General features: G+C 44.9%; 1 protein-coding gene across 1 annotated transcript; it reads left to right on the top strand.

The window, feature by feature from the left end:
- The first annotated feature begins 3621 nt into the window (after positions 1-3621).
- On the top strand, positions 3622-21719 carry ipmkb (inositol polyphosphate multikinase b). The gene is made up of 6 exons (XM_085283526.1): positions 3622-4810; positions 9045-9130; positions 10899-10995; positions 11543-11715; positions 16670-16751; positions 17242-21719. Exons 1-6 carry the CDS (start codon positions 4594-4596, stop codon positions 17994-17996), a joined length of 1410 nt encoding a protein of 469 aa, XP_085139652.1. The 5' UTR covers positions 3622-4593; the 3' UTR covers positions 17997-21719.
- The last annotated feature ends 1681 nt before the right edge of the window (positions 21720-23400 follow it).

Here is a 23400-nt window from a genome sequence, read left to right as displayed (position 1 = left end):
ACAGTCTGGAGGGGAAAAATCTTCCATAAACATCAGGTAACATTGGCTTTTTTCTTGTTTCTTTTTGGCATTAAAACCATTTTCAGTGGAACTGCATGTGGATCAGGAATGTCAGTGGAAAAGAAACTTTCCTGCCACTGATATTGCCCCCCTAAACAGTTTGAGTATCTACTGCCTCAGCCACCCCCACACCAATTTCAACTATACTGATATAGCACTAGTTCACAGCAGCCATGTCAAGGTGTTTTATGTATCAACCCAGGAATATTAGAGAGAAATCCCATCAATCAGATGATCTATTGTGAGCAGCAGATGGCAAATCTGGGCTGAAAAAGCTCCATTTGCAGTAGATAAAACAGGAGTGTAACCATGCTCAGGGAGGGGCAGCGAGCTGCTGTGATTGGCTGGGTGATAAGGAGAAAGAGAAGACGGAAAAAAGGAGCTTAGTGAGACCAACAACAACAAATATGAACACACCCAAACTATAAACGATGCCGGGAACTCCTCAGAGTGATTAGAAAAGAATTTCTCCCAAATTCATTTTACAGCAGGACAAATGTCCAAACTCAGAGTCTCTGTCACGAACAAGCCGCCGTGCTTTAAGCTTGACAAACATGCGTCCTCTGTAGTTAAATCTAGTTTTGACCAACTACGTCTAATCTCTAAAGCCAAACCAAGTAGGTTTGGGTCTATTACCCCAATTCTCTCTGACCTACGCTGGCTCCCATTAAAGATCACATTGATTTTAAAATCTTATTGCTTACTTTTTAAAATCATAAATAATACCGTGCCTAGCTATCTTACTGATCTTCTCAGCCTGTATATTCCTAGTAGCGCACTGAGATCATCAGACCAGTTGCTCTTGGTGCAACCTACCGTAGGTCACGGCTGAAGACCAGAGGTGACCGTGCTTTCCCCTCAGTTGCACCTAACCTCTGGAACAACCTCCTACAAGCTGTTTGCACATCTGACTCAATCCAGACTTTGGTTTAGCCTTCCCGGCTATCTAGAGTACGCTTCTTGTAAGTGTACTCTTATGCAAGCCCTTTTCTTCTGTTTTGTTGAACAATGTTTTGTACTGATTTTACTTTATAAGTTTTATTTTGATATCTGCTTATGCTTGGTTAATCAATGCTCTCCACCTGCTAGCTTATTTGCATTTATATTTTGCTACTGCTTTCACTGGACCTCTGGTTTTAAATGTGCTATACAAATAAACTTGTATTGTATTGTAAACCTACAGAGTGGTCATACCAGCATTTTATTTGACTTATTTAACTTTGTTTCTCCATAGAGTTAATTATTAAATTAATTGATTGACCATTTTATAAGACACTGTATTTACTCTCCTCCTGTAGTTTGTGTATGAGTTAAATCTGGGTGCTGCAGAGATCTGACTCCTATCTACATGTTAGAAACAAACGAGTAACTGCATGATGGAGGATCACATTCTTTCGTTTATCAAATCCATTTAATGTGATCCAGCCGCTGCTGTTGAAGAATAAGCCACAGGAAGTGTCAGCAAACACGTCCACCTTCTCATGGATTACCGACTACCTAACAGACAATATGAGAATGTGAGAATCAAATCAAATCAAATCACTTTTATTGTCACATCACATGTGCAGGTACATTGGTACAGCACATGTGAGTGAAATTCTTGTGTGCGAGCTTCACAAGCAACAGAGTTGTGCAAAATACAATAATGTAAACAAGCAAAATACAAGAATGGCTACATCTGAAACTAATAAATATATGTAATATATAATAGTATATGCAAAAAAAAAAAAAAATTCTGGATGTGTATACTAAATATTTTTCTACGTGTGTGTGTGTGTGTGTGTATACACATATTTTACAATTTAAATAGAGTAAACAATAAATAAAATATATAAAAATATACAGAGTTGAGACATGTGCAGAATGTCTCAACAGGGCAGAGCTCTGTCCTGCCTGTGCAGGACAGGAGCTCCACGGTGATGTGTGTCTCCACCTACAAGAATGGTGACTGACTTCAGAATGAAGAGGACAAATCGTGTCTATCCTGAGGCAGGATGCTGATGTGGCACAATGACAACAGGCTAAAAGGAAGACCAGCACAGAGGCTCTGCTGGGGGAACAGCATCATAGCTGGTGACACCTACAGACAGACTGAAGTGATGGCTATGTGTTCATGTGACTGGCTGCACACTGGAAACATTTGAAGCTGTGGTGGAGAGGAGGTCATTATGCAAGCTTTCGACCACCCTCTGCACCACTTACAGCAGGCAGCAGAGGACCTTCTCTGACAGACTGATGGAGCTCCACTGTGACAAGGACAAATACATTAAATCTTTTATACCTTAAGCAACTCATCTGTTCTCTCCTCCACACAGTTGTCATTTATAAGTTTGCTTTACAAACGTGGACATTACAGCTTGCAGGTGAATCTTCCCCTTTTAGTACAGCTAGCCAAGTAGCAAAGATCCACTTACTGCTAAAGACAGAGAGTGAAAGTGAACATAAAACCCATTGTTGCAGCCAGAGGCAGCGTAAAGGTGATCCCTTAAACTGATGTGTAGTTTTAGTGTCCTTATTTTCCACTGGGTTATCAATTCTGTCACTAGTTAGCTAACATAAGCTAATATAAGTCAACCAACCTGGTGAGGTAACATGTTGTACTTACAGGAGATAAACTTTAAACACTTATTTCTTAAATCCAGCTTCACAGACAGAGTTACATCTATGTCAGTGTTTCAGAGCAGGGCTACATGATGTAAACAAGCCTTTATATGTTTGGTGTTTCATGACTGCACTGTCACAGCTCTGATGACTCTCCACTCCACGTGCATTCTGACTTTCATTCTTCTTCTCTCCAGAGCGTACCTCCACCTCTCTGGACGCTCTTCCACCTCTCCCTACGGATCATAATGTCACCTGCAAACATCATAGTCCACAGAGACGCCTGCCTGACCTAATCTGACAGTCTGTGCAAAGAGGAAGGAGCTCAGAGCAGATCCCAGGTGTGATCCCACCACCACCGTGAACACCTCACCACTGTCTCTCTGGCACCACCCTCACATATATCTCTGCCACTCCTGGCCTCCTCATGCACATCCTTACAGACACAGTGAAGCTCTTTCTGACCTCCTCTATAATAAACACCATATCTGTAGTGCTCTTTCTCAGCATGAAGCCACACTGCTGCTCACTGATCATCACATGTTCAAACTACTTGTTATATGTTTGCTGTGCCCAAATAAAGTGTATCTCATGTCATTACTGACTTATTTAAGCTAAAGGCATATTATTTTATACAGTTCGTTTTCTCTGTCCCATTATGTTCACTTCAGATTTGTTCAGGTTTTATGTGAGTCTATTTTTTTATTGTGATTTTGATCTTTTGTACTGTCTTCTTCAAACCACGTTCTAACTATTTTGGGGTTATACAAATACAGTTTATTTTTAGACTCGCAGTAATATCTGATTGTAACCGAAACACTGACACGCTTTTTATATGTAGTCACGTAAGAGTAAAATGTATTTCATGGAAAATGCAAATGAAGGCACGTGCTGTCGTTCGTGGATGAAAATTGATGGTTTTGCGACAGTACTGGCAAGTGTCGCAAACGTGTGGGAGGCTTTGAGCTGCTCGTTACGTAGAGGCTGCCGCCTACACTGACCTGGATATCTGTGGCCGAGGAAGGCTCTGCCGACCTCGTTTCATATCAGTGCTTTAGGACTGCGGCACAGCGCGCGGACCTGTTTGCAGCTGCAGGGCCCTCGTGCTGAAGGCTTTGAACAGCAGCGGTGTGTCCGCGAGGACGGACTGTTAGCAGCCTAATGGGCTGGATCGATAACAAGGCCGGGCTGAGGACAGTTATCGTGTCATGTCTGTGTGTCTCTGATCACGCCGCGTGTCCGACTCGCTGCTGCGTGGAACAGGGTCTCTGTGTCGTGCACCTCCGTTTACTCCGACATCAGTATTTACTTCTCTGAAGCAAGGAAGTGGAGCTGGCGGAACTCGGAGAACGTGAGACCGGAAGTTGTGTGACTTGACCGCCATAATAAAAGCCCTAAGAAGTTTTGTTTACGCTTATAAATGGCTTCTGGGGTTAAACAGAGGAGTACAACTGGAACAAAACTACAGCCAACTTGTCATTTGTAAAATAACGTTTCGTCCTTTGCCAGTGCCGTGTATCCCGAATGATCTATCCACGTTGGTCGGCTTTATTTTGGAGTGTGCGAGCGGAAGTCGCCCTTGGCTCTGCGTGCGCTGACACTGGTAGGAAGTGGGATGTGGCCAGGATGTATTTATGCTGCTGTCCGAGATGTGAGAGTCAGTAAATCAGCTCTGCCTTTAGAGCCCGTGTTCCCCGGCGCTCACAGCGGGGGTACGCTCACTGACGCTGCCCGTCAGCGTGGTTCGTGTCAGGGGTCGAAGCAGCGGCCGCAGCCGCTGTGCTGTCCCCGCCTGGACGGCACCGTGCCCGGGAACAGTTTGTTGAATTTGCGCGTGGCTGTAGCCTGAGCTTTACGTAATGACAGCATGTGAATGACACGTTTGGCTTGTGACTTTCTTGCCCAGCACTGCACATCCACGGTTTTAAACACATGTCAAGAACTCAGCCTCAGATGATGATGGAGTCCTCTGTCGCGCTGGCCCACAGCTCCTCCGCGGGTGGGGTGACCTCTCGGCTCCCCGGAGGCGCACCCCCTAAAGAAAAGCCCGGCCAGCCACCCTCAGGGCTCCAGAGCCAGGCTCACCTGAACGGCTGCGTCCCGCTGTCACATCAGGTGGCGGGTCACAAGTATGGAGTGGATAAAGTGGGTAAGTCAGCTGCGGACACGACTCTGATCACCCTGCACTTACAGGTCCTGCCACAGAACCACCTCTGTGCTCGCCTTCGTGTGACTTCATGTTAGCTGGTTATTCAAACGGAGATCTGACTTAATCCTGACAGGTGTTAACGCACCTTTACATGCAGACACTCACTCCTTTGTTTGTCCTCATAGAATCCGCGCTCACCAAAGAAGAGACATCAACTGTTTAGCAGACGTGTGTCTAATGTCCATGTGTGCAAACAGCGAACTTACACACTGGACCTTTTTTCAGTGTTTCCATGATAGGAACACATGTGTCAGTTTCTCTTTGCAGTTCTCTCTGTGCTTTGCAAACGTCGCGCTCTACAGTATCATTTGGAGAGTTCGTTGAAATGCCAAAATTCAGAAAGTTGTCCATCGTCCCGCTTGCTGCAGTGTAGGGGTGAGCGTTATACACTCAAAATTATAGCACAACATTTCAGGAAAACATATTTTCTGTATGTGTGATTAGGGATGGGTATCGATAAGATTTTCACGATTCCGATTCCATTTTCGATTCTGTTTAACGATTCGATTCTTTATCGATTCTCTTTAAAAAAGGAGAACACTAAGGTCGATTAGCTTAGAACTTTGTTTTATATCTTCTCTTTGAACAAGATAGAAATTTAGGAGTAACATGGCCTTACAAACCCAACAGTGAGATCTTAAGAGATCCAGCCTACGGCTCTTCAATGGGGCGTCCCAGGGTCCCCAGGAAAAAAAAAAGTAAATGTAAAATAATAAAATAAATATTCTTCTGTAGCAATAACAAAGTATAACATAAATTATTCTGTAGCAATTACACAAGAATATCCAGAAATGTCCCTGCCTACAATTAAACACATTCACTTACCGAAAATCATCTGCTGTGGCAAACGGGTGCAAGCCTTTGACCACAAACTGAGTCACTGCTCGGTGACATTCGTCTATCCTGGCCTGAAAGGAGACGCTGCCGGTAGACTGCAGCGAGAACTGCCAGCATCTGAGCCAGACTCTGTCTCTCTCATCATGGTTACTAAATGCGCAGTAATGGCAGGTTTTGAAATAAGGCAGATCGCGCTAACATAATATGCACTGTTAGCTGATTATTTACCTGCCGCATTAACGGGAGAGGACGTGCAAACGTTACCGCTGCTGCTGGGTTGAGATTCACGAGTCCGGAGCGGAATTAAAAACACGACATTCATTTAAGGTCATCGTGTGTTTTGTGAGCAAATGCTTTTGCATGTTCGTAGTGTTTCCTCCCTTAAATGAAACATCCACTTTGCAAGTATTGCAAGTTGCCCTGTTGTCATCCGTTCTCGTAAAGTCTAACCAAACTTTTGAGCGTTTGAGCCGTCGTGTTTCCTGCCAGGTAAATGACGCTCCGCAACGTGATGACGTCATTCAGGGCGACTGGAATCGATAAGGGAATCGTTTGCAAAAATGGCAAACACTTCCAAGGAATTGAAACAGTGGGAACCGGTTCTCAACAAGAACCGGTTTTCGATACCCATCCCTATGTGTGATACAATGACTGGAGAACACTTTGATGATGGTTGCAGGCAGAAGCATTTATAAGTGTCAGTATCCTCCTTTCCCAGTGACTTACTGTCACCAATGACATATTTCCTAATTTGAAGTATGAATCAAGTTCCCAGCAGGGTCATAGTGCAACAGTAGTGACACAGCGTGAGTCAGCTGTAGACACAAGTGTAGCCTGAGCAGTTTTGTTGTTTTTAGGTGTGCAACTACTGCTGAACACTTCAGCTTGAGCTCGACTCTGAGATACCTGGACTTGTCTTAGTGTTGCCAACACATGGGATTACTTTACCAGTGTTATCAGGGTATGAAAGATGTGTACCTGTAATACTGGAGACACTTTTATATGACACAGTTACAGTCAGACAGAAATGGATGGATTTTGATTAGTTGCCAGCTTCACACGAATCAATATGACTGTTGATAGTATTATTACAAATATATCCAACAGAGTAATTGTAAAGGTGTCCCACAGCCTGTTTCACAGCAATGGTTGTGCAGCGGTCTTTGATCACGTAGGCCACAGGCATCGTACAGCCGCGCTCTGTCCACCTGACGTAGTCGCGTCTTCACAGCTCCATCACTTTGAGATTTTGCTTTAAGAAAGACGTTTTTCATGCAGCTGCACGTCTCTTGTCAGTTCAGCTTCTCTCTGTGTTCCTCATTCATCACTCCATATCTGCTGCTGTGTGGTTTCACAATCACCAAATATTTGAGATTGGCTTCTTGCAGCCTGAAACATTGTGCTTGAGAACCTCCTGCTCTGGATGAGTACTGAGAGTACTTTATTTATTTATTTCCTGTAAATCAGACGTTTATCTGTTTATTGGATTATTATTTAGGTACAAGGGGCAAAATCCCATCACTAGATATCAGTACATTGCAGATTGGCAGTGAGTGTATGCTGTCAGTCTGCTGTTTACCTCAGCTGTCAATATGTGTCCACGTCTGTCTGCCCTGAAGGAGGCTGTAAAACTCTGGAGTCAGTGAAAGTGTCCAGCGACAGCGATACTGAGCACTGCTGTTTTTGCAGCTGTTAGCTGACAGTGGCTCTAACATCACTGGAACTCTCATACGATACGAGTGTATTCAAGCTGTTTGTCAGAGGAAGAGTGTGATTCTCAGGACTCAAGCCTGACATAATGTTAGCTCCGAATCAGATGTTGTTGTTTGGCTGCTCACGTTCAGGTGTGTCGGCTCACATGGATGATTTACTGCCAGTCAGTAACTTGTTAATAAATGAAGATGTTTACGCAGTGATTATGCTGATCAGGCTGGCTGACTCGGATATTTGTTTTAAACAAATAAACAAACAAACATTTGTGTGTGTGTGCGTATGAACCTCTTTAATCTGAATATTGTTGTGCACTGTCAGTGAGGCAGCAGAGTAACATCGGCGTGTTCGGAGGTCGAGCAGGTCAGCTGCTGATCAGGTCGGTGGTTCGATCCCTGGCCCCGCCAGTCTGCATGTCAAGTATCTTTGGGCAAGTTACCAACCTCAAGAACAGAATGAATATTAACAAAGAGCACTTAAGCTCCAGCTAACGGGCGTAGAAAAGGACTGCTGCGGCTTTTGACAGTTGTAGAACAAGTTGAGCTTGTATAATCTCCTCCCACTGTGTCTTCAGGCCTCTGCTGCTTCTGTGCTGTTGAAGGTGTTTTTGCAAACGATTCCTCTGCCACTGTCCAGGTTTCAGGTCTGAGCTGCTGTGAACACGAACAACACGAAACAGTCTCCATAAGATTCTTCGTCATGACCGGAAATATGTTTGGTTTAAGTGAGGTTTGCATAGACTGTACCACGTGACACACACCCACTGGCTCTGAATTCCCTGAATGCCCTGCCCTATTCTCACAAGCCGACTTAATTGTAGTGAGCCGGAGGGTTAAAAGGACACGTTTGACTGGATGTTTGCATTCTGAATACGTTTTCTTGGCCTGTGTGAAATAGCAGGTCTGTGCACATTTTCTTGATGGTGGTTATTTTGGGTGGCTGTAGCTCAGGTGGCAGAGCAGGTCAGCCACTAATCAGAAGGTCGGTGGTTCAATCCCAGGCTGCCTCCGGGCTGCATGTCAAATATCCTTGGGCAAGATACTAACCCCATGTTTGCCTACTAGTGGTGGTCAGAGGGCCCGGTGGCGCCAGTGTCCGGCAGCCTCGCCTCTGTCAGTGCGCCCCAGGGTGGCTGTGGCTACAACGTAGCTGCCATCACCAGTGTGTGAATGTGTGTGTGAATGGGTGGATGACTGAATGTAGTGTAAAGCGCTTTGGGGTCCTATGGACTAGAAAAGCGCTATACAAATGCAGACCATTTACCATTTTCCTCTGTGCAGGAAACAGCCCGTCATTGTCCAAACACAACACATTCCCACCAATAAAATACCAGCAAACTGTAAGAGACTGTGTTTGTGACGTGTCAGAGAGCTCGTATTTGTCATGTGTGTAAATGTGGTGAATCATTAAGTGTTGTACTTTATTTTTCCTCTCTGTGCGTTTCTGTCAAACCTTTGATTTAAGAACTTTATCATAAAGCTCAGTGCTGAATGAATTGTTTATGGTTAAACTGTTAAGGTGTCTTTAAACCGTCGTCTTACTGTGCAGCACCTGGAGCCATCGGCCTTTCACACAGATTATTTTTGTAAGTTTCCACTTTCAGTGCCGTCTTTTGTGTTTCTTGCAGGTATTTTGCAGCATCCAGATGGAACAGTCCTCAAACAGCTTCAGCCTCCACCCAGAGGTCCACGAGAGATGCAGTTTTACAGCATGGTACACACACACACACACACACACACACACACACACACACACACACACACACACACACACACACACACACACACACACACACACTGTACCGGGTCACATGGTCTCTTTGAAAATGGCCCAAAAAATAAAAACAACATTTATGTCTCAAAATATTGTTTTTAAACTTTGTGTGCTATGCTTTCAAAATAAAACTGGGATATTTTAAGGAGATTAGCAGTAAACATGTTTCTGGTGATAAAGTTAACAGACTTATAAATGCTGCTGAGTAAGTACATGAAGGGCATTAACAGCCTTGTTTTGCACCTCTGCTGTCACAGAGGACGCAGGTTTACAGCGTGAGTCACAGACGAGCACCAGAGTAGCCTGGGCAGTTTTTTGTTTGCTTGGTTTTTTCCCTCCTATATTTCAAGTGTAACTTAGGCTACGTTCACTCTGCAGGTCTTGATGCTCAATTCCGATTTTTTGATCAAATCCGATGTTTTTGTCTGCTCGTTCACAGTACAAATAAAATGCGACAGCAAACGCGCTCTAGTGTGAACGCTCAAGCGCCCGCATGCGCAAAAGAAGACGTCACACACAGCGCGCTCTGTTTAGACCCAGAGCAACAGTATGTTTGACTGACGGCCTTAATATAAAGACTTCGGACTTCACGTTTCCCAGTTTTTGCTTTAAGTTATTTTGTTATTGACATAATAATGTAGATAATCTAATAATGATCCTTGTTGCTGTTTCAGAGGAGCGCTGCTTCAAAGGATAGTTGCAGATTTCTGTCAGAATCTGCAGATTATACAGAACAAATAAAATGTTCACGTTGTTCCCAACAGTTTCACTGGAGGGCCAGGAAGGTTCGCGATGTCTTCTCCGGCGCTGATAGTTGGCGTCCGTCTTGCGTCAGTGACGTAAAAGACGGATTTAATGCGACGTGACCATCAAGCAGCAGTCGCTTTCTAAAACATCAGATATGCGTCTGATTCAGCACCACATACGAAAGTGACCCAGATCGGATTTGAAAATATCGGATTTGTGCCGTTCACACTGTCACCATGATGGATATGAGTCGCAGAGGGTCAAAGAAGTCTGATTTGATGCGCTTTCACCTGCAGTGTGAACGTAGCCTTTATGACTTCACACTTGAACTCAACCTTGTGACCTTCAGAAGCTGCACGATGCTGTCTCACAATAAAGCTGAAATATGTTCTACCCAGGCTGTTGGATCTCGGGTGGAGCTGTTTAACCAGCTGCTTAAAGTTCCCCTGGGGTCACCGGGTCAGATGTAGCTCGTGGTCAGTTGAGCCGGTGTTGGATGGATGAAGAATTATCAGTACAGGCAGCCACAGTGAGCTGCTTCACTGTTTTCTTTAGAGCTGTGTCAGGACGGAGTCTGAGGCTAACGTGTGGCTGTCGTTTGACGGGATCCCAGCAGCAGGCCCACACTGACCAGCATCGCTCCCAGTTTCCAAAACTTTACTGAGCTCAGGAGGCAGTGTCATCAAACACATGCTTGCTCTCTGTTTTTTAAACAGTCCCAGTATCAACAGATGTAGCCACCCTTCGCTTCCAGTACACTGACCTCTTTGCACTTACTATAAAGAGCCTGAATATTATTTTCGTCGTGGGAGGCACTAATACCAAAGAAGATTGTTCAGTTCTTTGCTGCACCGTCTTCCTTTTCTTCATGCCGTCCTGAGAGATGATTTTAGTTACTGTAAAAGCTTTGGCAGGTACTTATTCACATAGAGATAAACCATCGTATGGCATTCTGTCCTAGGTTTATGCAGAGGACTGCTGCGATCCCTGTCTTCTCGAGCTCCAGACTTATCTGCCCAGATACTACGGCACCTGGTCCTCTCCTGACAGGCCCAACGGTAAGGCCGTACTGTGGCATCACACAGACAACAGCTAGCATTAGCCGCTACGGACAAAAGACAAAAAAAGCTAATAGTGAGTTTAACTGTCTCCTCTCTGCACACACTGTTTACCTGCGTGTAAGCAAAGATGTCTCAGATCAGCAAACAGAAACCTGAGAGCTTCGGACCCAGTGTACGCTGGGACCTCCAGCTCCAAATACCAGTACAGACACTGACATTTTACTGTAACAGGAAACGGTCAGTCTCTCAGTAAGGATCTGTAGCTGTCCGCAGAGTCAAAGAGAAAACCACTGTATGTTAGAGCCTCGATGAGAGCTGTGAAAGCTTCAGCACGTGATTCGTGTTCATCCTGGTGCATCCAGATGTGATTGTTGGTGTAGGTGTTGCACTGCGGGTGTGTCTTCATATCATTGTATTCTTACATGAGGTAGATTTTTTAAAATAAAACTCACGCTGATATGCCAACAAGCTCCGTGAACGTTCAGCATTTCACCAACAATCAGACAAAACGAGACAAACTAACAGCTTCTGTTGTGACTGACAGACCTGTACCTGAAGCTGGAGGATGTGACTCGTCACTTCATCAAACCCTGTATCATGGATGTGAAGCTGGGCCAGCGGAGCTATGATCCGTACGCCTCACAGGAGAAACGGGAACAGCAGATCAGAAAATACCCGCTGATGGAGGAGATCGGGTTCCTGGTGCTTGGCTTGAGGGTGAGTTTGAGTCATGGTGCTGTGACAGTAAAAGCACGCACAGGCCTGCAGATCAGTCGGTGTGAAAAGTCCAAATGCAGAGTCTTTGTGTGACGAGCCAAATATCCCCCCGAGTGTTTCTGTAGGAGTTAAGAAGGTGAGTAGAAGGTGCAGTCGAATATCACTGGTAACTGTGTGAGCACCTCTCTGAAAGCAGTTTGTGGAGGAGAAACATCAGCAGTGATCTTAGAGAAGCAGCTGTTGCTGCCCATCACTCTGGAAACACCGAGAGAGAACGTTTGGTAATGAGAGGAAACAGCTGCCAGTCGGAGTGGAGGCAAGTTCACCCCAACATCAGTGCACTGCTCCAAAAACCCAAGAGCAACATGGCTGCCATCAGACCTCAGTCAGCATGTTAAATGCTGACATTCATGACAGTGCAGTTGGAAAACGACCAACGCCGCTGTCAGCACGCCGGTGGAGGGAGGACGATGGGCTTGTTCTGCAGGCTGTGGGTCTAATGTGTTGACTGATCTTATGACTCGCACATGTTTCAGTGTCTTTCGTGTCAGAGAAGCTGAAGGTGCTTAGTATGTAAAATGCAACTGTGCATTGACTCGGCTGTAAAAGTTGCATCTTTTTACCAGCACGTTTAGACACCTTTGCTAGTTACATCTGCTAAGACGGCTGCTTGCATGCAAACAAAGAACGTGCATGTAGAAAGGCTGGTGTTGGTTCCAACACAGACTCGCATCTTTATTTTCACAGTATTAGTAAAGCTGATGTCTGCAGGAGGAAATATCTTTGCTGCACAGGGTCACAAATCACTACAATCAGGAAAACGAGTAACGTTTGTCCTGAGAAATGCCGTGGAGTGGACCTGGAAATGGGTTAATCTTTAACCCTGTAATAAATCAGCTGAACAGTGCGTGGCGCTTCCATGTGCATGCACACACAGTCACACCCACTGTCCACACCAAACCAACAGATAAGAGGAACGACAGAGACAGCTTATCTGTTTGAAAGAGAGTCACATAGCGAAACCTTTATCAGGTCGATCAGTTTCCATTACAACTTGTCATCGTCATCATCCGCAGTAGGAGTGCTGGTTAGGGCTAGAGTGTGATAGTGATACAGCCAGCGTTGGGCTTCATGCTCACTCTGATACTGTCCTTTGTTTGTCTTTGAACAGATGTTTAAAAGCATTCATCTGAATGTGCCACACCGCTGAGCTCTGACTCCAGGACTGCATTCAGTGTTTCCACACCTCCAGCTTCTTTGCTGTGGTGTGAATGTGTTGATGATCTTTGCAAACTTGTTTTCACTTCTCCTCTTATTGGTGTGATGTGTCTGGGTCAAAGGCCAGAGAGCCATGAAGTGCAAAGGCCGCCAAACAAGTTTCTAGTGAAGAGCCCACTTGTTCTGTGTCTGGGGCTAATCTGAGGTGAGCATAAAGTACAGAGGCTCATGTAGACTGAACTAATGGTGACACGAAGGTTGGATTTTGGGGCTTTTCCCCAAACTTTCTATTTAGCACCCTTTAACCCTGTAACACCAGCTCTGTCACATTAGATACATTTTCTCCCCTTTGCTTCTGTCTGTTTAAGATCAAATGTAGCAAAAATGAGACGCACACACATACAGAGATGTAAAAAAATGAAATCCCTGTGCGTGATCCTCTGCCAGAGGCCTGGGAGCTTTAGGGTCCTGTGCAGTATCTTTGCTGTTTCTAGGACTGCGTCCTTCATGGTGGAGATCTCAGATGTCGTTCCTCGGATCTGTTGAAGGTCTGGTCCTCATCACCCAATGCAGATCTCGGTAACCAGGGCGACATTTGAGCCGCTATGGCTTCAGTTATGTCTCGCTCACAGTGGATACAGACGGCCGGTCGGTTTACAGGGTGAGAGAGGTTGCGGTATGAAAGAGGGGAAGGATACGTGTGATTCAGTGCTGAGACGTCATGAATGTGTTTTGCAGAAATGAGTAATAAGTTTCTAGATGATGTGAAGAGTGTTTAGCATCGACCGATGGGCTGACGGAGCAGCAGCTTTATAGCTCCACACCCTTTGTAAACGGCTCATAAAATGTGATGTCTGCATGTGGACTTTAGCTGAGTGCTCAGTGTTTATCATGTGGTGTCTGCAGAGAAGGCTTCTGTACAGAACAATGGGACACTGCACAGCAAACATGTCCCAGGGAGCCAAAGAAACCTGTTTGTGTTGGTCTAAAGTATGAGGCTATGCATGTTTTACTGAGGTCAGTTAAACAAACATGTTTGCAGTGTCCATGTGAGTGTATGAGTATCACATGCACTGCCATTTATATAGTTCTTTTCTAATATTACTGAACACTGCAAGAGCAGTTTCCATCATACAGCCCAGTTTGATCTTAGGTGGGCCGGACCAGTGAGAAGCTCCACACATAATAGATATTTTTTAATATAAGAAAAAGAATATGTCTTGGTTTATTTTGGTAAGTAAATGAAAGAAATCTGTCAGCACCACTCTTTAGGCTTAAACTGTAAGTAATAAAAGTGTAAACTTTAGATAACATTATTTATGCCCGAACTGGAGATTCATTCTGGAATTACAGAAATCTAATTCCTAATGGCTCTGGTGTAATATGAATGGGGAAGGTCTGGAGTAGGGATACAGATGTTGCTTGAACCCATGTTGGCCCCGCCCACTAATATTCAGGTTGAAATGGGGAACACGGCTAACGAGGAAAGGCAATAAATAATTCACCACAGCTCATTCTCCCAAACGTTAAACTTCGGTTAGAGCAATAACAACAGCGTGTTCACAGGACTGAACGTTGGACTTCATCACCAAACGTCATGTCTGTGTGTAGGTTGTTGTACTGCCCTCTGCTGGTGACAAACACCTTAGTGCAGCTTTAAACCAAACACTGATTATTCAGTAAAAATAAAGTTCTATTGTAAAAGCAAAAAGGTTTAAAAATGCTAATCTGGGAAACATTTTACAATAACATCACACTAGTTACACCGTGTACAGTAGGGCTGCAACGATACACAAAATTCACGGTTTGATATTTTTTTCGATACAAAAAAATGTTCGTGCCTTTTTAATTTGTCATTTATTAAAATTATAAATATATATTTTAACTCAAACGTACAGTTTTTAAATTTAATGTTGCTGAAACAAAGTAATAAAAAAATAAATCTATCTGATCGAGGAATCCCTCATCTTTGGAAAAGAGAGTTTATTACAGAGAAATGTCTCTTTCAAAATAAAAGCTATACTATCCGCTTCTTCTGGGCTATATTCTCAGCAGCATATTAAACATATCAGGTCCCCATAAGGAGAATCCTGTGCTAACGGCTGTCTAAATGACTCGGGTAAAGTTTGTAGCATGCGTGCTTGTTGTCTGCTTCCACTTGTCTTTGCACGAGGATGCTGTCGGAGTAAATGTGCAGTCATATTCGTTGTGTTCCCACTAGTGCTGTCAGCCTTAATCTGAAATGATGTTAACGCCACAACACGGCAAATCTCCGTTAACGAGCTACCACGGATCGCCCCGTGCGTGGGCCTGGACGGCCAACACGCTAACGAGCTAACTGCGCTAACACACTAGCTCCCACCCATGTAATTGAGCATTGCGTGGCACATCCAACATACTGTTTTACTTTAGTCCATGACGCGCTTACCTTCAGGGTCATACATCACATGAAAACCAAAATAATTCCAAACGTCAGATCTGAATGAGGGTGAGGGAGGTTCAGTTTGCCATGTTGCAACGAGCTTAGCTTCTGTCTCGCTAGCTTGCCCTGTGCTCAGTGAATCTGCGTTCGACTACTCCGCCTAGGCTGCACTGTCGAGCGCAGATCCACTGAGCGCTCAACACAGACAGCATCGTCAGAAGGAAAGTTGATAAAATAAATTAAAACTTTTGTATTGTTCGATACATATGCGTACCGAACCGAAAGCTCTGTATCGAACGGTTCAATATCCATACGAGTATCGTTGCACCCCTTGTGTACAGTTATCACTGCTGGTAATCGTCACAGTCATAATCATATGAGTGTTTATGAAAGCCATACTATGGAGGAGTAATGCTGTATAAATGATAAATTAAGCTTTTTCTAATACCTTAGTAATGCTAAAGTTAGAGTGCTCTCTATAGACTGATTCTAAATGCTGTAAACATTCATCAGCATTACAGTGGCGCTGTATGCTACTGACAGGAGCGGTGTGGGTCTGCATCATCACGATCTGCTACCATCAGAGGTTAGCGCACTGATCTGAGGGCGTTCCTGTCTACTTCAGTTGTTTACGTAGAGAGGATGCTGCTGTTTGCTGATCACTCTCTTCCTGATGACGGAAACAGAAGACAGCATGTCTTATTATGCTAAAATAAATCTCTGACAGTTGATTCAGTTAGCTTGGCTCTAAATGCATTTTGAGGGTTGTTTTTAATTTGTGGAATCTTTGTCATGGCTGTCTTGATTTTTAGATTGTAGTGAATCCCCTTATAGTTCATGATCATGGGATTGCAGACGTAAAAGGCTCCCAGCATGCATTGCATGGGTTTGTGGACAGAAATGTCAGTCTGAAAGAGCTGCTCAGTGTTTGAGTCGCGGCTCTGAAGCTGTGTCGGTATGTAACTCTGCATTCAGCACATTAACAGAAGCGTCTGAGCTCGAACCACTGCTGCAGAGTTACACGCACGCACACACATTTGTGTAGTTCTGGGCCACTAGGTGGAGGCAGCCTTCAGGTCCCGTTCTCTCATTGGCCCACTGTCTTCAATCAGTTTGAAATCCATCACAAAGTCCTGACCGATCAGGCCTCGTCACAGCTCACAGATGTTGTTGTGCCGTCTCAGCAGGAAATCCAGGAACATTCTGGTTTGCTGCCAGCTGCTGAATAAGTGACTCTGAGAACAGTGACACTGTGTTTCAAACCAAAACTAATGCAGACGTTTGTTTTAATGTGAGATTTTCTTGTATTCTCAGGTGTACAAGGTGTGCACGGACACTTTCGACTCCTATGATCAGCATTATGGAAGAGGATTGGTTAAGGACACTCTTAAAGATGGTATGTATGTGTGTGAGACTGTATGTTTGATGAAATTTAAACAGGGCCTTTACTCCTCCACGCAGCATGTCCTGAAGCCCATATCATGCTGTAGTTTGTTGAACATGACATTGAATGCTCCTCCACATTCACCCGATCTCAGTGCTGGGATGTGGACGCTGTGTGAGTCTGTGCCAGTCAAAGGCAGGTCTGAAGGAACAAAGGGGCTCCAGCCTGATATTGTTAAACCTCGTTTGTGTCTCTCTCATTTCTTCCTGGAACCTTGTTAAGATTCAAACATGCAAAATAGGATTTTGTACCATTTTTCAGCTGATGTGAAACTTCTGATCGGGCCTGTGTTAGCATGGTGTACATATCAGTGTGCAGCGTGATTACAGTAATGTGTTACAGTGGCACACATAGTGGAGACACAGGCTGCGCTTGAGTTATTGTGTGTTATTGTTATTATTATTGGTGTTATTGTTTTTGAACGTCTTCTCCTGTCCACCAGGCTTGTCTAAATTCTTCCATAATGGAGTTAGCCTGAGGAAGGACGCCGTGGCGGCGAGCATCCGCAGAGTGCAGCGGATCCTTCGCTGGTTCGAGTCCCAGCACCAGCTGACTTTCTATGCCAGCTCCCTTCTGTTTGTCTACGAGGGCCTGCCCTCCTCTGTCTCTTCATCCTCCCTGTCGTCCCTCCTCAGCAGTCCATCCATCAGCCCCACTGTGATGTTAAAAACACCCACGTCTTTGTCATCAGGTGAAGGCGGCACAGAGCGGAAAGTCCGACAGGGAAAGCTGGGGCAAGGAGAGGAAGTGGCCGAGTACAACAACAACAACATCCAGGTGGCAGAGCACTGGGACTACAGCCTGGACGCTGTTTATTCCAATCGCAGGAAAGGTGAGGACGGTCACAGGGGAGACGGTGGTGCTGTGAGCGCCGTGTCTGGAGACGGCGTCTCAGCACCGGGTGAGGAGGACAACTCTGCATGGAAACAGTCGCGTGAGCTGCAACGACCACCTAATGGGAACGGAAACAAATCCCAACTGCAAGAGAAGGATGTGGACAGAGAGGACGGCAGGAGGAGCGGGGAGGAGGCGGAGGACCGAGGAGGCGACGAAACGGAGAGCGGCGCAGGAGACGTGGAGGTCAGGATGATCGACTTTGCTCATGTTTTCCCGAGTGAGAGCCAGGATCACGGCTACATCTACGGCCTGAAGCGCCTGCTGACGGTGCTGGAGCAGATCCTGTGTGATGCAGCGTAGAGCTCGCTCAAACAAACCCCGCCTCCTGCTGAAACGACGAAGCATCATCTCACCTGACTGTGTGTGTGCAGTGGAGGCGACTGGGCAGCTGTGTTCAGCACGACATGCACTAACCAACCCATGAAGGCATTAGGACCTCACACGCCGCGTCTGCAGCTCACTGATGCTCACACAGGGTCACCTGACCTCAGCGATCAGTGGTTTGAGTATCTGATGCCACGGCCAGTGAAACTGTGACGGCACGTAGTGTAAAAGGATGGGAAGGTGTCGACCGTACCTCTGATAACGCTGGCTCTGCGGTGTCTCGCTTTCAAGAGCGAGCTGCAGACCACAGATCCACCCACCACCTCAGTCCTGATGTTTCCGGGCAGCTGTGCAGACGGAGGGATTTTGTTGTTCCTGGATTCACAGGGTCAGGATTGTGGTGACTTCTATGCAGTCTGTCTGTAAACTACCTAAAGCTCCACTGCTCATGCTGACACTTCCTGATCATCTTATCATTCACAGGGCTTAACTGGATTCATTTATGTTTACAGTGTGGCGTCAGATTCCTAAACCAGGGCTGGAAAGCAGACGTGAGTCAGGGATGAGGCGGGCCTGCTCCACCGTTGTTGTTCATACCACTGTCTAAACATGTCTAACTCAGGTATTTACTGTAAGAAACAGCTTAATGTTAGTGCCACCGTGCTCCTCATCCCGTCTCAGCCATGGCTTGTTTGATCTTGGACACGATCGAGCTCATCGATGTCGACCTCGGCGTTGACCTGTCGTCTTTCACCGTGGCTGCTTCTGTCCTCGTAAACGTCGAGCTGCCATATCATCCTTCCAGACGCCCGTCTGCTTTTCTCTACATTTGGATTTGTCGTGATGACTCCAGTGCCATTGTTCTGTTGTTAGCTTAGGTCAGTGATTTTAAGTTGATCGTGTGAGGAATTCATTTCTAACTGGGTAACAATTGGAAAATCAGCCATTATAACTGTGAAGGGATCGTGTGTGTGTGTGTGTGTGTGTGTGTGTGTGTGTGTGTGTGGCTGGCTGGCTGGCTGGCTGGCTGGCTGGCTGGCTGGCTGGCTGGCTGGCTGGCTGAAGGGACGTGCTGCACTGATTAATACACGATGTGCTTGTGGTATAAGCTGAGATGATTCCCTAAGGATAGTTTTAAGATTGTAGGAAAAAGCTCTGTGCGTGATCCCAACTCGTTCTTACACGACTCTCAGCTGAGGGCAGCTTTGTGTTTGTTAGTGCTTTGGTAGGATGGAGCCTGCTGCAGACGACTGTATCACACCAAGTTCAGGCCCCAAAGCTGCTCCGGGTTTTCTTGCAGTCCTTGGTCTTGGTAACGAGGCTAATATTAAAAAAGAAAGCTGGAAATAGTGTTTTAGAAATGGTGATGCAGCTCCGAGAACAGGAAGTCCCCGCTGGATGTGGGCGAGAACGAGTAGTAACAGTCGAAGACTGCTTTTCTTAAAAATGTGACCTTTTGTCACGATCTCAAAGTTTATTTAAATTGTCAACGAGTATTTTTTTATCTCTTGTAAATTCAGTGCTGAAATATCTGCTTCCTGTCTTTTATTTTGGAATCTCAGCCCCTCCTGTCTTTGACCTGGAATGGCAATAATCCCCCTGCTGATATAAGGCAGCGTTCTGGAAAAGCGTTCGGCGGTGCTCGTGATTGATGCTGTTGCGTTGTGTGAACGCTGTGACGCTGAGACCGTCTCGCCTCGGCACCATAACTCCAGCTGAATCACATGACATAAGGAAAATCTCAAAATCCTGATGTTTTGTAAATGAAACTGATGAAATGTGTTTGAACTGTAATGTGAACCAAAAGCAAAGGTTGACACTTTTCTCTGACTTTGCTTCTTTTTTATAATTTCCATTGATTTTAGGTTAATCTCTTAAAGGATGTTTACGGGAATTTTTTTTTTAAGCGCTGCCTTATTTTCTGGTAACACATCTGGATCATGATCATTGTGGCAGCTTGTGACTCTGGGCCTGCTGTGTCGTGGCTAACTAACAGAAGGGCATTGCTTAATCGTTAACCGAGTCAGGGCGTGTCCCTGGGCCCGGCGTCTCGGTGCAGGCAGGCAGGTTTACCAACATCACGTCCGCTTTGTTCCCAACATGAACCTGATGACACCAGCGTGTTGGTCTGCTAACACTGGTCACAGGTTTGTGACATTTCTCATCTTATTCCTGCTTCACTTTACAGCCAATCAGATGAAGCATATCATATTGTCTCTGTCGTTGTTGTTGTTTTCTTCCTTCACTCATTTGTGCATCGATCTCTTACAGTACTTTAGGTGCAAACTGAAAAAGTCCGAATCACTGACTAAATTGTAACAACAATCTGCCTAATTACCCAAATTTATTCATTTGCATCTCAACTGTAATATAAAGTCAAAGTGAATAAAAACTTTAATCTGCTTTGAGTGCTTGTCTGCTTTTTAAAACAAGACTGCATTGTTCATCTTAAAGAGCTTTACATATGACCTTTGCTCTAACAGGAAGGTAAGATTCAAAATGTTGAAAATAAAGTTGACATATCGAATCAAACTCTCTGTTTAGTGAGTTAGAAGAAGGAAATGTGGATGCAGAGTGCTGTTCTGAATCTCTTCAGGAAAAAGAGCTTCGGTTCAAAGGTTTAATCTGCTCCTGAGCCTCATTTGTTCAGGTATGTTTACATCAGGCTCCAACCATCCTTCAGCCTGGTTTTACTTTTCAGGAACTGGAAGTCACAATGAGGCAAATCCAGGATGTTTTTTGCACACTGGCATACACCACATTTAATTTTGAGGCTTACTCCAGTGAACATGTAGCAGCAGAGGGAAAGTGAAGAGTCACAGCAAACTGCAGAGAGGAGAAATTTAAGCCAGCATGAGCTTCATCATGTGATCCTCAGTTAACATGAGGGTGTTCTGATCTTTTCAGCCAATCAGAATCATTTTGGCAGTATTTGAGTTTTCGTGTGACATGGGAAGACCTCTGGTAATCTCCTACAATGTTCAGTGGGGGCGGTCGTGGCTCAAGAGTTGGGAGCTTGCCTTGTAATCGGAAGGTTGCTGGTTCGAGCCCCGGCTTGGTCAGCCTTGGTCGTTGTGTCCTTGGGCAAGACACTTCACCCGTTGCCTACTGGTGGTGGTCAGAGGGCCCGGTGGCGCCAGTGTCCGGCAGCCTCGCCTCTGTCAGTGTAGCCCAGGGTGGCTGTGGCTACAATGTAGCTTGCAGTGTGTGAATGGGTGGATGACTGAATGTAGAGTAAAGCGCTATACGAATACAGGCCATTTACCATTTCATCTGGACAGAGCTGCAGACACAGGAGTACCATTAAACCTGAGATGGGTTTAATGAAAGCTTTAAATACAAACTGTGGTTCACATTAACTGTCCTTTCATCCAGCACAGTTATTTTGAGTGATAACACTGATTTACTTAAGTGTGTTTGTGTCACTTGAAGGAAACTGAGATGTGAGGCTGATGACTGAAAGCTTGCTGTGAGCACTTCCTGTGGAGCAGCTCCTCTTTCAGCACTGGACTGAACGTGGACGGTCCCTGTACCCTAGGACTCTGAGCTCTTAAATCGTCTTTGTGGAATTATAAAATGGTCTGAATTTTCATTTACTGGATTTGTATGATGAAGAGGCTGAAGAAAAGAGATTAGAGGCGACAAAAACAGTGCAACTCCCTCTGTCCATTGTTTTTTCAACAATAAACATATAAACAGTTTGACCAGCTGCGTCTTTCCTGACACCAGAACACAGCCATGCTGCCTGATTACTACATACTCCTGTTTTTGATTAAAATGGTTAGGACAGAACCTTTTTTCTTTAACCATTTTAGCAATATAAGAGATATTTTGATAATTATTTTTAAATCGAAAAACTGTCTTGCAGTGCAGTGCTTGGTTTTGGACTCCGTATTTGAAACTAGCCGCTCCAATCTTAATCGTTTTGGGGATTAGAAGTTATGGTATTTGGACCAAAGTGTAAAGTACTTTGTTATCAGGTAAGGCCAGTAAGCTTGGTTAGCAAGCATAGATGTATGGGTGAAGGTTACACTCCCAATCCGACGTGGCTTCATCCAGAAGGGCTCCCGCGCTGTCATCGCTGTGGACCGGCTGTACGTGGACGGACAGCTCCACCGCGACCCCAACATCACTCCGTGGCTGTATTAACCTCACACCAGATAAGAATCAGCTACACCCTTTCCCTATCCACTCACACTAATTTGCATTAACATCTGTTTAACTTACCGGTATCAAATCGCATCTTAAAGTGTGATTTCATAGCAGAATTAACACCGTCACTCTCCGTCAGTGATTTAATTGGAATGTTTACGTTTTGTTTCTGTTTTTTTCTTCTCGTTTTTTTTTCCTCTCTTTTCCCCCTCTTGGTTTTATGCTGCTCACCCCTGTCCTTGGTTTCTTTCTTTATTCCTTTCACTGCCTCGATCACCTGCTTCGACACTCATCCACAAACATCCTTTATTTCAACACATACGCACCATGCGCTCAACGGCAGCACATTTACTTCAGTCAGACAGCGCACACAGTCGTTTAGGATACACACACTTAAGCCAAGCCTACTCATATTAGTAAATATGCATACACATAGTCAGACTCAGGGAGCATCTCGCCACACATTTTTTCTCTCTCTCCTTGTCTTTAGTTATGAACAAGTGACGTATTCTCTCCACCTGTCTAAGCGACGCACACAGCATACATCCCTAGTTATACACAAACATCTATGGGTACACTGAGGTTCATTACATGGAATATAAATGGAGCTGGCTCCAGAGTAAAGAGGTTAAAAATTTTTAACCAACTCAAAAAACTACAGGCAGATGTTGTCCTTTTACAAGAGACCCACAGACCTCTTAGAGGTTCGAATGAACTTAAAACACCTGAGTTTCCTAATGTGTTCTCAGCTTGTTATAATTCTAGACAAAGGGGAGTAGCAATTTTAATACATAAAAATATTAATTTCACAGTACTCGATACAGTTATAGATCCAGAGGGCAGATTCTTAATCATTAAACTATCTATACGTGATAAAAAGCTATGTATTGCAAGTGTATATGGTCCAAATGTTGATGATCCCTCATTCTTTCACGGTTTTTTCAGTGCACTGAACACTTAGATGGCACACTTGTTCTTGGAGGAGACCTCAACCTTGGACTAAATGAAGACATGGATAGGCTCAATACAGCGGGAACTCAGCGTAATTGGCAGTCCACAAATATAATCAAACAATATATGAGCGACTTTGGTCTTTGCGATGCATGGCGCTCCCTTCACCCCACCAGTAAGGAATATAGTTTTTTCTCACATGTCCATCACTCCTACTCTCGTCTGGATTATTTTTTGGTCAGCAGCTCACTGCTGAACGACATTTCAGACACTGAGA

Source organism: Mchenga conophoros, linkage group LG8, assembly GCF_057382185.1.
Source record: "Mchenga conophoros isolate Kocher_MC1m ecotype Shallow Benthic linkage group LG8, M_conophoros_male_GT1.1, whole genome shotgun sequence".
In the NCBI taxonomy this organism is placed as follows: domain Eukaryota; kingdom Metazoa; phylum Chordata; class Actinopteri; order Cichliformes; family Cichlidae; genus Mchenga; species Mchenga conophoros.
The sequence above is the reverse complement of the archived record's forward strand: the minus strand, read 5'-3'. Positions and strand labels throughout refer to the sequence as shown.